Here is a 14,774-nt window from a genome sequence, read left to right as displayed (position 1 = left end):
GAAGGGTCGCTAATGGCTTTGCGCCGCGTTCGTCCGCGGGCCGGGCGAACTATAAGACCGGCCCCTCGGAGCGCCGTTGCTATGCGTGGCGAGGCGCTTGGACACGCACACAGACACGCTGAGCGCGCAGCGCGAACGCCCCCCTCCCCGTCCCACAGCGAAGTGCTCTTTCCGGCTGTGTCCGCCGTCGACCGGAGGCCCGTAGCCAACGGGAGCGCACTCGCCGTTTCAATCGGCGACCGCCAAAACGCTCCGTCGCGCGCGGCTCGGAAACCGCAGCGCGCATGGAGCACGCGCGTGCTGGCGCGCTGATGGCAAGCGCTTCTCCGGTGCCATGACCGGGCGCCACGCGGAAGAGGCCAGCGCGGCTTCTTTGACTTCTCTGAATTCAATTTGCGAGGGCCGCGCATGAACGGCCGCGCGCCTCCTTCCGTCGTCTTGCGAGCGACTAGGCCGTGACAACACGACGAAGGACAGCGTTGTCTCTCTCGCCCCTCCCCTCTCTGCGGCCTTGCTTCCCCGGCAGACGATGATGCAAACGACACAAGGTATGGGAATGCGGCTTCGTTCACGCGCAGCGGGCCCTTACTATTTTTTTCGTGCTTCTTGGCTCATTGCACATGATTGTGCAATGAGCCAAGAATGAGCCAAGTGTGGCGTTAAAAGCGCAAAGTTGTTGTGCTTGCATATTTATCCCATCAGGTGCGTTCATTCACTATTATACATACACGTTGTTTCCCACATAACTTGAGCCAAAGTTTTAAAAATGAAAGGCACTCCCGACGCGAGTTGAACCGAATGCGTAATGTTGGCACTGGCCTACAGCTACTCAGGCTATTTCTTATTTTATCCTTATCTAACCTATTAGTTATGTTTAATTAATCAACTTTTTAAGTATTGGCTGCAGACTGAAAGTTTGATACGCAAAGTAGTAGAGCACCTAGAGAAACCTCTCAATAAATTGTTTCCAGCACGACACATCTCACATGGCCCTCGCTTCCGCGTTCCAAAGAAAGCCCGCGAATTATGAAAAAACGTGACGTGACGGGGCGATTGTGCACTGTTATAGTGCTGCTCTTAAGCGTGCGATGGATGAACAAGGTTGGCTGGCAGCGAGACAGGCCCGCGACAGGGCGTTATGTCTGGTGTAGGTATCTGGGCATGCGGATTTTATCGCATGACGGCGCAAATGCGTGCTGCTGGCCTAGGGGTGCCGAAGCGATAAAGCGTCTAAGGAAACGAAAGAGAACGACAACATAGCTTTATTTTTTGATGCTCGAAATGGGCAAGAGCTGGCAGCCTGCCGAGGGAGTGTAATGGGGTTGGATGGGGAGGCGGCGTTAGGGCCGGAATGATTTTCCAGTGGCCTTCAATCCAAAAAGCACCCTTTGATTATAATGCGTGTTCGAAGAGGTCACCATCTGCTGCAATGCACATTTGGCATCTCATAGGCACACTCTCCGAGGCGTTCTTGATCATGGTATCAGGGATGGAGTTGCAGACTTGTCTGACTTTTTCGTTTAGGTTCTCTGATGTGGTTGGTGTCCGGTATACTTGATCCTTGACGTAGCCTCAGAGAAAAACAATCGAGGGGAGTTAAACCTGGAGACGGTGCCGGCCAAGCAATGGACCCATGCCGTCCAATTCACTGCTGCAGGAATACTTCATGCAGCCATTTGCAAGCTTTGCTACTGCTGTGCGCGGGAGCACCATCATGCGGATACAATGTATCCTTCATCGTATAGCCAATGGAACTTCGCAAAGAAAATATTCAAGTGCGCCATAGAGGATGTCATTGACGTATCTTTCGCCTGTAAGCGTGTTATCAAGAAACACGGGGCCAATGATAGTGCCATCGTAAATTCCACACCACACATTAACCGACCACTGATATTAGTGATGCGTCTTCAAAACCCAGTGAGGGTTTTCATCGCTCTAATAGTGAGCGTTGTGGATGTTCACTTGGGCATTACGTGAGAAAGTAGCTTCGTTGGTCCACAGTACTTTGTTGGCAAAGTCTGGGTCCTCTTCCGTCTTGATTATAATTCAGTTTGCAAAGCCCCTTCGATTTTGGAAATCGCGAGGCTCTAACATCTGGTGCAGCTACACGTGGTAGGATGAAGTTGCCTCTTCTTATGTACTCTCCACACTGAAGACTTTGACACTCCAGCTTCAGCACCCTCACTACGAACAATTGCATGTGGGTCTGAAGAAAACTTTGATAGAAAATCTGTCTCCATCTCCTCGCGCAGCATTGAAGATTTATGTCGTCTCTTCGTAAAAGTCCCAGTTGGTCTCAGCGTTTCATATGCATGCACAATCGTCATTGAGCTCTGACTCATACCTGGATCCCAGCGTTGAAATACTTCAATTGCGCGCCGTGTATGTCCCCTTGACGCACCTAGAGCCAAAACCATATCCGCCCTTCCCTCATTGGAGTAAGCCATATCTGCTGCTCAACGTTGGTCACAGCCAAATACCGTTGCTGTGTAGAACACGCAGGGATACGGGCGCCTGAGGAGCACTGGATATATTGCACTTCGCTGGGATTGGTTCAGACGAGGTACATAAGGTGTGATCTACATCGGGTAAACTGGAACAGCCTGTGGGGGCGCTCTCTCAGGGACTGACGCGACGTTCACGGTGCACAAGTGTGAAGCCAGACGCGGCAACTCGATACTGCGACCATGAAGCGATCCGCAGGTGCGACGTGCGAGATCAAAAAAGAGCGTCTGGTTGACAGGAAGTTTGAGAAGGAGAGCAGACGGGGCCAGTGCGAAAAGTGTCATCGTCTGAAGAAGAGATGCGTAATCTTCCTTGAATATAGCCAAGGTTTCTTTAACCATTTGTTAGTTTAGTCGCTGTGTGATTTATCCGCTGTTATTTGAGCCCTAAGGTTTAAAGTTGTAGCATCATCGTTCAAATTCAAAAACTACTACAAGTCTGCTATACTACAGGCCATTTGTGTACAAGGGTGAAATAGTAGCCGCTGTCATCGCCTTCCATCGTTCCCACGCGCTTCGCCCTTTCCTTCCTTCAAGCAGAATCAAAATGCTACTTTCGTCTTTTCTTGTTCGTGGCTTTAGACGCTTAAACGCTTCGGCAACGCTCGGCCAGCAGCGTGCATTTGCACTGTCATGCGATAAGAGCCGCATGCCCAGATACCTACACCAGGCATAACGCCCTGTCACGGGCCAGTCTCGCTGCAGCCGACCTTGTTCATCCATCGCACTCTTGAGAACAGCACAATAACAGTGCGCAATCACCCCGTCACGTGGTATTTTTTCATACTTCCCGGGCTTTCTTTGGAACACCGAAAGAAGGACCACGTAAGATATACATGTTGGAAACAATTTATTGAGAGGTTTCTCAAGGCGCTCTACAACTTTGCGTATCACCCTTTCAGTCTGCAGCCAATACTTAAAAAGTTGATTAATTAAATATAACTAATCCATTAGTTAAGGGGAAAATAAAAAAAATGCCTGAGTAACTCTAGGCCAGTGCCAACTTCTGCAGTCGGTTCAACTCGCGTCCGGAGAGCCTTTCATTTTTTAAAACTTTGGCTCAAGTTACGTGGGACAACCTCTTCGTGTGTGTGTGTGTATATATATATATATATATATATATATATATATATATATATATATATATATATATATATATATATATATATTTGACCCGCCGTGGTTGCTTAGTGGCGGCTATGATGTTGGGCTGCTCAGTGCTGAGCACGAGGTCGCGGGATCGGATCCCGGCCACGGCGGCCGCAATTCGATGGGGGCGAAATGCGTAAACACCCGTGTACTTAGATTTAGATGCACGTTAAAGAACCCCAGGTGGTATAAATTTCCGGAGTCCCCCACTACGGCGTGCCTTATAATCAGAAAGTGGTTTTTGCAAGTAATGCCCCATAATCTATAATCTAATATACATTTGTGTATGTATGTGTCTCCACTATGGGCCAACCTCTGTGATCACACATTATGTTTTATTAACGGTGATTAATGCCTAGTGAAACGAGCTTGCGTTCGGCGTAAGCATTGATTGTATATTTGGGTGCCGCTTGACTAAGCTCGTGCCGTATAATGTCTTAATCCGGTGAATGCAGCGCGCTTCTTACAGATGTCCGCCGTGGCATATTTCCATGCCATTTGCATTACAGTTGTATTGTAGGAGCTATATTTAACCGTGGTATGTTGCATTGTCTTTCTTGTCGCGATTAAAACTATGCCGCGCTCAAGCTTCGGCGCCATTGAGACGCATTGTAGATTTTTTGTGAAGCGACTGCAATTATACCATCGTGGCAAACGAAACATTTCCAGTGATTGCGCTGTAAAATACATTTCGTGATTGCAAGAACGCAAACGGAAAGGAAAGATATTTAGCGAACAAGACCACACAGCTCTTAGCGGTGGGCTCAGGTCCTTTCGTAACTTGCTGTCTATGAAAAGTGTCCAAAGATGATTACTATGGCTGGCTGCTTTATTGTCGTGCAACGTTATATACTGTCACGTGGTAGTGAGGTTAAAGAACACAGTAGCAGTACTGTGAAAGACAAAACTAGCTTTTATTGGGCGAACCTGTGCCCACAAAACAGGCTACACTTAAAGCGCAACGATGGCGGCGAACACGCTCGGCGATCGTCGAAAATCTGATCAGCGGGTCAAGCGCGTCGGCTTTTATAGAGCAGTCATCGAATGTTCCAGGCTAATCGTTCGGACCCGCATGCCTTCCACAAAGTTCTACACCATTCGCGTCAAGTGATGCAATCAGATAACATAATGTTCAGCGACAACAGACAGCAGATAGAAGCATCGATAACGTTCCAGAAACTTCGGTACATACAGGCGCGTCCCACGCTGTGCGATTACTTTTGTTAGGCTGCGAAACGTGGTTGCCCGATAAAGATAAGTATACGTGTCAATACCCCCCTCTTAAAAAGCATCGACCCGATGCTGCAAAGAAACGAAGGTAATGAACAAAAGCACTCGTAGCAAAGAAAAGAACAAAAATGGCGAAGTTTGTCAGCGTCCGTAAAAGGGTTTAAGGCGCACCACGTGGACCACTTCAGATCGTGCGCGGCGCCGCTGTGAATGCGAAATGCCGTCTGGCACGACCTCATAGTCCAGAGCGCCAATGCGTCGGATGACCTTGTAGGGTCCGAAATAGCGTCGGAGTAGTTTCTCACTGAGTCCTCGTCGGCGTATCGGGGTCCATACCCAAACACGGTCGCCGGGCTGGTACTCGACGAAGCGTCGTCGGAGGTTGTAGTATCGGCTGTCGGTCTTCTGTTGGTCCTTGATCCGCAGGCGGGCGAGCTGTCGGGCTTCTTCGGCGCGCTGGAGATAGCTAGCGACGTCAACATTCTCTTCGTCAATGACGTGGGGCAGCATGGCGTCGAGCGTCGTCGTCGGGTTCCTGCCGTAAACCAGCTTAAACGGCGTGATCTGTGTTGTTTCTTGCACCGCCGTGTTGTAAGCGAAGGTTACATACGGCAGGACCGCGTCCCACGTCTTGTGCTCAACGTCGACGTACATCGCTAGCATGTCGGCGAGGGTCTTATTCAGGCGCTCCGTGAGACCATTCGTTTGCGGATGGTAGGCAGTTGTCCTCCTGTGGCTTGTCTGGCTATATTGCAGAATGGCTTGGGTGAGCTCTGCTGTAAAAGCCGTTCCTCTGTCGGTAATGAGGACTTTTGGGGCGCCATGTCGCAGCAGGATGTTCTCGACGAAAAATTTCGCCACCTCGGCTGCGCTGCCTTTCGGTAGGGCTTTTGTTTCAGCGAAGCGGGTGAGATAGTCCGTCGCCACGACGATCCACTTATTCCCGGATGTTGAAGTCGGAAACGGCCCCAACAAATCCATCCCAATCTGCTCGAATGGTCGACGAGGAGGTTCGATCGGTTGTAGTAACCCTGCTGGCCTTGTCGGTGGTGTCTTGCGTCGTTGACAGTCTCGGCATGTCTTAACGTAACGGGCGACGTCGGCGGTCAGACGCGGCCAGTAATACCTTTCCTGTATTCTCGACAGCGTCCGGGAGAATCCGAGGTGCCCAGCGGTTGGATCGTCGTGTAAGGCGTGCAGTACTTCTGGACGCAGCGCCGACGGAACAACAAGAAGGTAGTTGGCGCGTACTGGTGAAAAGTTTTTCTTCACGAGTAGGTTGTTTTGAAGCGTGAACGAAGATAGTCCACGCCTAAATGCCCTAGGGACAACGTCGGTGTGCCCTTCCAAATACTCGACAAGGGCTTTTAGCTCCGGGTCCCCTCGTTGTTGATCAGCGAAGTCTTCCGCGCTTATTATTCCAAGGAAGGCGTCGTCATCCTCGTTATCTTGCGGCGGCGGGTCAATGGGGGCGCGTGATAGGCAATCGGCATCTGAGTGTTTTCGTCCGGACTTGTATGTTACAGTAATGTCGTATTCTTGTAGTCTGAGGCTCCACCGTGCCAGCCGTCCTGAAGGGTCCTTTAAGTTAGCTAGCCAACACAACGCGTGATGGTCGCTGACCACTCTGAATGGCCTGCCATATAGGTAGGGGCGAAATTTCGCTGTAGCCCAAACGATGGCGAGGCATTCCTTTTCCGTTGTGGAATAATTGCCTTCCGCTTTTGACAACGACCGGCTAGCGTAAGCTATCACGTGTTCATGTGCATCTTTTCTCTGGACTAGGATGGCACCGAGGCCTAGGCTACTGGCGTCAGTGTGAATTTCGGTATCGGCGTGCTCGTCGAAGTGCGCAAGTACGGGCGGAGTCTGCATGCGTCGTTTGAGTTCTTCAAATGCGTCGGCCTGCGGCGTTTCCCACTTGAACTCAATGTCACATTTAGTTAGGTGTGTCAGCGGCTCAGCGATGCGTGAAAAGTCCTTGACAAATCGCCTGTAGTAAGCACACATGCCAAGAAATCTACGCACTGCCTTCTTGTCGGTGGGCTGCGGGAACTTTGCGATGGCAGCTGTCTTCTGCGGGTCGGGGCGGACTCCAGACTTGCTGATGACGTGGCCTAGGAACAGAAGCTCATCGTAGGCGAAGCGGCACTTTTCTGGCTTCAGAGTGAGCCCTGATGACTTGATGGCCTCGAGTACTGTTGCAAGCCGCCTAAGGTGATCGTTGAAATTTTCGGCGAAGACAACGACGTCATCCAAATAAACGAGACAGGTCTGCCACTTCAATCCTGCTAAAACCGTGTCCATGACGCGCTGGAACGTTGCAGGTGCCGAGCACAGTCCAAATGGCATAACCTTGAACTCGTAGAGGCCGTCTGGGGTGATGAAGGCGGTCTTTTCGCGATCTCTTTCGTCGACTTCTATTTGCCAATAGCCAGACTTGAGGTCCATCGACGAGAAGTATTTAGCGTTGCAGAGCCGATCCAATGCGTCGTCTATCCGCGGGAGGGGGTATACATCCTTCTTCGTGATCTTGTTCAGTCGACGATAATCGACACAGAAACGTAGGCTTCCGTCCTTTTTCTTTACCAGGACAACAGGGGATGCCCACGGGCTTTTCGACGGCTGGATGATGTCGTCGCGCAGCATTTCGTCGACTTGTTCTCTTATAGCTTCACGTTCCCGCGTCGAAACTCGGTAAGGGCTCTGGCGTAGTGGTCGAGCGCATTCTTCGGTTATTATGCGATGCTTTGCGACTGGTGTTTGTCGAATCCTCGATGACGTCGAAAAGCAGCTTTTGTATCGTCGAAGCAGACTTCTGAGCTGTTGCTGCTTAATCACGGGGAGACTTGGACTTATGTCGAAGTCTAGCTCGGGAACTACAGTCGTCGGGGTAGATGCGACAGAATCCGAGAGGACAAAGGCATCGCTGGTTTCCACAATTTCCTCGATGTATGCGATGGTCGTGCCCTTGTTGATGTGCTTGAACTCCTTGCTGAAGTTTGTCAGCAACACTTTCGTGTTTCCTCCGTGCAGTCGAGCGATCCCTCTTGCGACGCAAATTTCACGGTAGAGCAGAAGACGTTGGTCGCCTTCGATGACGCCTTCTACGTCAGCGGGTGTTTCGGTGCCGACCAAAATAACAATGCTGGAGTGAGGCGGGATGCTCACTTGATCTTCGAGCACACTCAAGGCATGGTGACTACGAGGGCTCTCCGGCGGTATCGCTTTATCTTCCGACAGCGTTATTGACTGTGACTTCAGGTCGATGATTGCGCCGTGTTGGTTCAGGAAGTCCATACCGAGAATGACGTCTCGTGAACACTGTTGGAGGATAACGAAAGTGGCAGGGTAAGTTCGGTCATGAATGGTTATTCTTGCTGTGCAGATTCCAGTCGGCGTGATGAGGTGTCCTCCTGCGGTGCGAATTTGAGGGCCTTCCCATGCAGTCTTAACCTTCTTCAGCTGGGCGGCGATGTGTCCACTCATGACGGAGTAATCAGCCCCTGTGTCCACTAAGGCGGTAACCGCGTGTCCGTCGAGAAGCACGTCGAGGTCGGTGGTTCTTTGTCTGGCGTTGCAGTTGGGTCTTGGCGTCGGATCACGGCTGCGTCGTGTTAAACTGAATCTTGAACGTCGCGTCGTCAAGTCGTCTTTCGTCGGTGTAGTTTTGGCTTCCTGACTTCGTCGGGACGGCGGCGTGTCGTCATTAGGTCGTCGAGATGGTTGCTTCGTCGTCTTCGTCGGCGGCGGAGGATCTTCGTCAGTTCGACGAACAGCAACCGCACCTCCATCGGTTGCTGCTTTTAGTTTTCCGGATATGGGCTGACGGACCGGCCGCGGGCTGAGCCAGTGTATGGTCGGCGCTGCGGCGACAGGTAGCGGCCTGGTGACGGCGAACGGGAAGCTCGTCGATGGCTCCACTGAGTGGCGGCGAGGTAGTCGGCGATATCGCGAGGTCGTTCGCCAATCTGTGGCCGCGGCGCGTTAACGGCGAAACCTCGCAGTCCCATCTCCCGGTATGGGCATCGGCGGTACACATGGCCGGCTTCCCCGCAGTGGTAGCAGAGCGGGCGGTGGTCAGGAGCGCGCCAAACGTCTGTCTTCCTCGGGTAGCTGCGCTGGGCGACGGGTGTTCGTGCTGGCGGCGGCGGCGGCGGCGGCGGACGACGAAACTGCGGCGTGACAGGGCCCTGGCGCGGTCGCGGAGGGGGGCCTTGACGGCGTGCGACGGCGGCGTAGGTCATTGCTTGCGGCTCGGGCTGCGGCGATTCAGGGGCTACTCCTAGTTGTTGTTGGAGGTCCTCACGCACGACATCGGCAATCGAAGCCACCTGAGGCTGTGATGATGGGAACAGCTTTTGTAGCTCCTCCCGCACGACAGCTCGGATAGTCTCGCGCAGGTCGTCGGTGGCCAGTGACTGAAGTCCGGCGTAGTTTGTCGCGTTCGTGCGGCGGTCGAATTGCCGGTTTCGCATCTCGAGTGTCTTCTCGATGCTGGTTGCCTCGCGAAGGAACTCTTCTACGGTCTTCGGTGGGATTCGTACCATTGCGCCGAAAAGTTCTTCCTTCACACCACGCATGAGAAGGCGGACTTTCTTCTCCTCGGGCATATCCGGGTCGGCGTGGCGGAAGAGACGCTTCATTTCCTCCGTGAAGATGGCAACGTTCTCGTTCGGTAGTTGCACTCGGGCGTCCAGCATGGCTTCGGCCCTTTCTTTGCGCACGACGCTTGTAAAGGTGCGCATGAAGCCGGTACGGAACAGGTCCCATGTTGTCAATTTCGACTCCCTGTTCTCGAACCACGTTCTGGCGGCGTCTTCTAGGGCGAAGTATACGTGCCGCAACTTGTCGTCGGAGTCCCAGTTGTTGAAAGTCGCGATTCGCTCGTACGTCTCCAGCCAGTATTCCGGGTCCTCAGTGGCTGCTCCATGGAAAGTTGGTGGGTCCCGAGGTTGCTGTAGGATAACGGGGGACACTGGGGCAGCCATTTGGGTTGTCTTGATCACTATCTTCTTTGTCGTTTCAGGCAGAAGTCCGTGCTCTGGGGGCAGTCTTTGCAGTCTGCGGCTAGCACGCTGGTCTTCGGCGATGTTAGTTTTGTCCTCGGGCTTTGGGCTTGGATCGCGACTTTGCGGGGGCGTTCGGTACATGAACGCACTAGCACCTCCACGAGATGTCACGTGGTAGTGACGTTAAAGAACACAGTAGCAGTACTGTGAAAGACAAAACTAGCTTTTATTGGGCGAACCTGTGCCCACAAAACAGGCTACACTTAAAGCGCAACGATGGCGGCGAACACGCTCGGCGATCGTCGAAAATCTGATCAGCGGGTCAAGCGCGTCGGCTTTTATAGAGCAGTCATCGAATGTTCCAGACTAATCGTTCGGACCCGCATGCCTTCCACAAAGTTCTACACCATTCGCGTCAAGTGATGCAATCAGATAACATAATGTTCAGCGACAACAGACAGCAGATAGAAGCATCGATAACGTTCCAGAAACTTCGGTACATACAGGCGCGTCCCACGCTGTGCGATTACTTTTGTTAGGCTGCGAAACGTGGTTGCCCGATAAAGATAAGTATACGTGTCAATACCTACATGAAGTCTGAAGAAAGCAGCCTTTTGTTTTCTCTCTTTCTCTTTGTACGCACAGATGGTCTGATGGTGTTTCTTTTCTAAATCGGTGGATTGGCCACGAGGCATATGTAGTAAATAAATTAACAAATTGGCATGAAATAAACGAATGAAGCCATGTGAGATGCAAGTTCTGCAGCAGTGAGTTCGGCATTTTGTTGTTCGTTATCCACCGGGTGTGGTCCTCTGTAACATCAGGCTTTAGTTTGACCTCCCTTGGTGTATTGCAGGGCTAGCCGTGTTGCTGTCAGGTGTTCAGCGTCGATCGTCCTCTCATTTCCAGGTTAATAAACGGAGCGTAAGTGGCTGAAGTTAGTCATCCATGAAATAGTTTCGCGTTGTCACTTTGCCGGACGCGGAATGTAGCTCACAAAACTCACTCGCAATGCGGGGTCGCACGGGAGCTTGAGTCTCGATTCCCTGGCGTATACAGTTTGCCGAAGCCAAGAGGCACGGGGGCTGGCAAACCGCGGCACTGAGGCTATAAACGACGTCTAGCCAGTCGCGACAGCCTCTGTCATTCCAGGCACGCGCCCTTCTGCTTCGCTCGCGACGTTTCATGAGCCGCCGACAGTTCTCCTCCGCCGCCCGGACATGTCCGTGCGTTGACTAACTGCTCTGTGCCCCCAGGCCACTGCTCACTGCAACGCTGGGCCGTTCTATCGCTGCTGCAAGTGTGTACACTTTCGGCAGCGCGTCGTCTCGTTCTCTCTGTGAGTTCTGAGCGGACGCGTTTCCAAAGCTGTCACATGCCTAGCTGCTCTGAGGCAAGATGAGCGTGGTTGAGTCGACCGGAGCTTCCGTTTAAGGCAGACAGCCTCGGGTGCTGGTGGGCCTATATTTATAGAAATGTATTCCCTATCTACGCTTCCACACACCACGGGCTCAGTAATAATGTGCAGTTCTTTCGAAACCGTGTACCTATGGGCCCGTACATTGAAACACTCGTTATACCTAGCAAATCAGCCTCACTGATGGTTCAGCCACCGTGGACGGATCTGGAGGATCAGCAATTTTTCCTGCGAGAGTCACCGCCTTCAAGTTCAAGACATCGCATCAGACTACATCCACAACCGCGAAGCTTGCTGCTCCTCGTAGTGCATTACGCATAATACGACAGGAACTACCTCAAAAGCGGAGCATTTTCAGTGACGTTGAGGCAGCTCTACGTTGCTTGCTTTCTGCCTCACGCCGTGGACCCTATGAACAACTAGTGCTACAAATCCGCGAGTTCCAGAACAGGCCAATGAAGCTGCTCGATCTGCCGACAAAGATGGCGTGAAGGAGCCAATCGCGCTATCAAGAACAGATGCAGCAGAGCAACTTCGAGTGCTTGCATATGATGCCTTACAATCGTTGTGGAACACACCTAGTTTTCAGCATGCACGTCTACACCAACTGGACCCCCGTCTGCAACTTCAGCCTCCACCTGGCCTATCCCGACCTGAGACAACGGTACTTTACCGACTGTCTCTTGGCGTAGCATTTACGAAGTCGTTTGCTTTCCGCAGCGGAGGGGAGGATAATGCTGCGTGTGACCACTGCGGCGACGAGGAAACTATCGAACACGTTCTTTGTCATTGTCCCCTATACAACGCAAACAGTCAGTCACTCGTGACCACGCTGGCCCGTCTTGACGACCGGTCGTCTTCAGAGCAGACAGACCTAGAACGCCGACCTATGCGGTCGTCACACCGCAAGACAGTGAATGTACTCTTGAAATTTTTACGTTCGAGTGGCATATTGGAGAGTCTGTAATTCTCATGGACGTTCACGACCTTCCGTACGTTTTTTACCCATTAGTTTTCCTTTTCTCTCCATCCTGTTTTTTTTTTTCGTCTATGATATCCCCTTACCCTTCCCCCAGAGCAGGGTAGGAAACTAGAATCTCATTCGGTTAACCTCCCTGCCTTTCCCATTCCGTTTATCTCTATCACTGTCTGATCCAATATCCAATATAAGGGTCGCTTGGTTCATATTTCAATCCAGGCAGCCCGCTAGCTACAGTACGGCGCTCAATTTGTGCGGGTGTGATGAAACCCTGAGCACCTTCTGTGTCACTGCCCATCCTTTGACACTCAACGACGTACTTTACAAGCGAAGCTCAACCTGCCAGACAATAGAGCGCTCTCAGAAGAAAAGATCCTTGAGCCATGGCCTATGCGTTCTTACATGCAAAAGGCCACAAAAGCCCTTGAAGCGCACTTAATTGTATGAACGCTAGTTACAATGGAGATTCCTCTGCGACTGATTGTGAATGACCGACTATTATTTTTGCTTTCTCTCCTTATCTGTTCTTCCCTCCTCCTTCCCCCCCCCCCCCCCAAGTGTAGGGTAGCCAACCAGGCACGTCCTTGGTCAACCTCCCTACCTTTCCCTCTTCGTTTCTCTGTCGCTCTCCTCGCCTTACTCAAAGTGCGCTTCGCTATGTTTCAGTGCACACGCCGCGTTGATTGCTATGCAGAACGTGCTGCTCACGTCGTACGGCGCGCGGCAGCTTGGACGGCGTTGTTCGTTCCTGGTGTTGGGTCCAGATGGCGGCACTATAGTCATGTCGGCAGGCGGCGAAATCTTGCGGATTTATCTCGCTTGCTTACGCGACTATTTACGCATGAACACCCACATCGCCTGACGAAGACAAGCTCCCCTCGCCGATACGTTAGCTCCAGGGACATCCCTCGTCCTACCACTGTTGGCCACTTCGAGCCTCCATCTTCCTGTGAACTTCCATTTTGCTTCAACTCCTCTGAGGGGCACATCGATGCTTCTGCATTAGAAAAGTGGCCAGTATGACCATTAGAGGTGGCTCAATGAGCCAGAGAAGACGCAAAAACAAAAAGTATGGGGTGAAATTCCTTGAAATTCCCGCACCACCTCGCCGTGACGTCGTGACTTTTTACATCAAGGTCTAGTTCATAGTTTATAGGCAAATTATGAATAAGTGCCATTCTAAAGGAACCACAAACACAACCTACCAAGTTTCGAGAACTTTTCCGCACGAAAACGGCCCAAATGCATGTAAACGCGCATGGTCAAGTTCGTGAACTCGCACTGACGGCGTTCGCAATTAGTTTCTGCCAGTGCTAAGGCAGTATCGAAGATACATGCATCTTAGATAGTATCTTAAGTACTCTTTGGTTACCTCGTATCTGCATGATGCATCTGGCAAGACGTAGATTAGTATCTGTATTTCCGATACATGAATGAATGTACCCTGTATCTTAAGATACAAGACACTGCTATCGCAACGTCACCGTGCGAAGCTATAAACGTTGGCTGAACTTCGCTTCTCAAGCTGATACTGCTATCCCTAAGTCACCTGAACAAAACGATAGGCTTTCTTGACATTATTTTAGCTTTCCGCCAGAGCACTACAGCGAGGGCAGGCGATGAGGACTGCGCGTCCTTATTCGTGGAGCAGAGTCACGTGGTGAAGCTTGCGCCATCTCGACAAAAACATGCTCGCCGCCGACCTTTTGTTTTCTTGATTTTTTGTCTTTAGTTGTGTTGGTGCCATGACACTTATTCGTAGCCACTGTACTGTGCTGCGTACGCCAATGCATAGTGTCGTTATCGAAGTGTCTCTTGCGTGGTGTTTTGTTACGAAGTCTGAAGAATGGAAGAATAGGGTTGCCTTGCGCCTAGTGGCTTTCTCGCATCAGCGATTTGAAGGCTCTCGTGGAGGTAAGTGTGACTGTTGTGAGCCAAAGCGTAGATGGCGCTGTTTCCCGGAGACTTGTGCATGAGGCGGCTATTTCGTGAACGTGATTGTTGCTCTCAAGCACCAAAATCCGCGTTTACGGACAAGATAAAACTTCGCAGCAGTATTTGCGCCATCGTGCAGAGGCTTCTTATTGACGTCCTTGTAATTATATGGCGGCCCGCTAGCTGGTTGGCAAGCAGATCAGAGATTCCCATCGATTACAAAAGGTACAAGCAAGAACCGTTGACAGCGCAGCGTATGAAAAGCGTTCCTGTTAAGCAGGTAAACCTACCCCAATAAACTGCTTCGCAATGAAAATATTATACATTGAGCAAGACAGACAAAAAATTGTGAGATACAAAAAGAAATTTCATTAAAATGCAGCAAGGTTGGTCGCAGTTAAGAAATTTGCAAGCAACCATTGTTTGTGCTTACGGATTTGCTGCTACATTATCTACACATATATAATAAGAAATTTGGGATTGCATCGAAGTATCTTAAGCTACAACGGGAAAGTGTCGTATCGTATACAATAACTGTGGGAGTATTT

General features: G+C 51.2%; 1 protein-coding gene across 4 annotated transcripts in view; it reads left to right on the top strand.

Annotated features, from left to right (window-relative positions):
* Positions 1–14,774, top strand: part of LOC139060167 (band 7 protein AGAP004871-like) — a 447,387-nt gene that overhangs the window by 124,282 nt on the left and 308,331 nt on the right. The window contains exon 1 of one of the 4 annotated variants that reach the window (XM_070539127.1): positions 415–548. The exons of 2 other annotated variants lie outside the window; for them this stretch is intronic. In XM_070539127.1, the coding sequence (XP_070395228.1) occupies positions 530–548 (19 nt within the window). In that variant the 5' untranslated portion in view covers positions 415–529. Of the gene's footprint in view, positions 1–414; positions 549–14,049; positions 14,206–14,774 lie in introns of those variants that run through there. One more of the 4 variants, XM_070539102.1, reaches the window with a different exon arrangement.

This window comes from Dermacentor albipictus, chromosome 1 (assembly GCF_038994185.2).
Source record: "Dermacentor albipictus isolate Rhodes 1998 colony chromosome 1, USDA_Dalb.pri_finalv2, whole genome shotgun sequence".
In the NCBI taxonomy this organism is placed as follows: Eukaryota; Metazoa; Arthropoda; class Arachnida; order Ixodida; family Ixodidae; genus Dermacentor; species Dermacentor albipictus.
The sequence above is the reverse complement of the archived record's forward strand: the minus strand, read 5'-3'. Positions and strand labels throughout refer to the sequence as shown.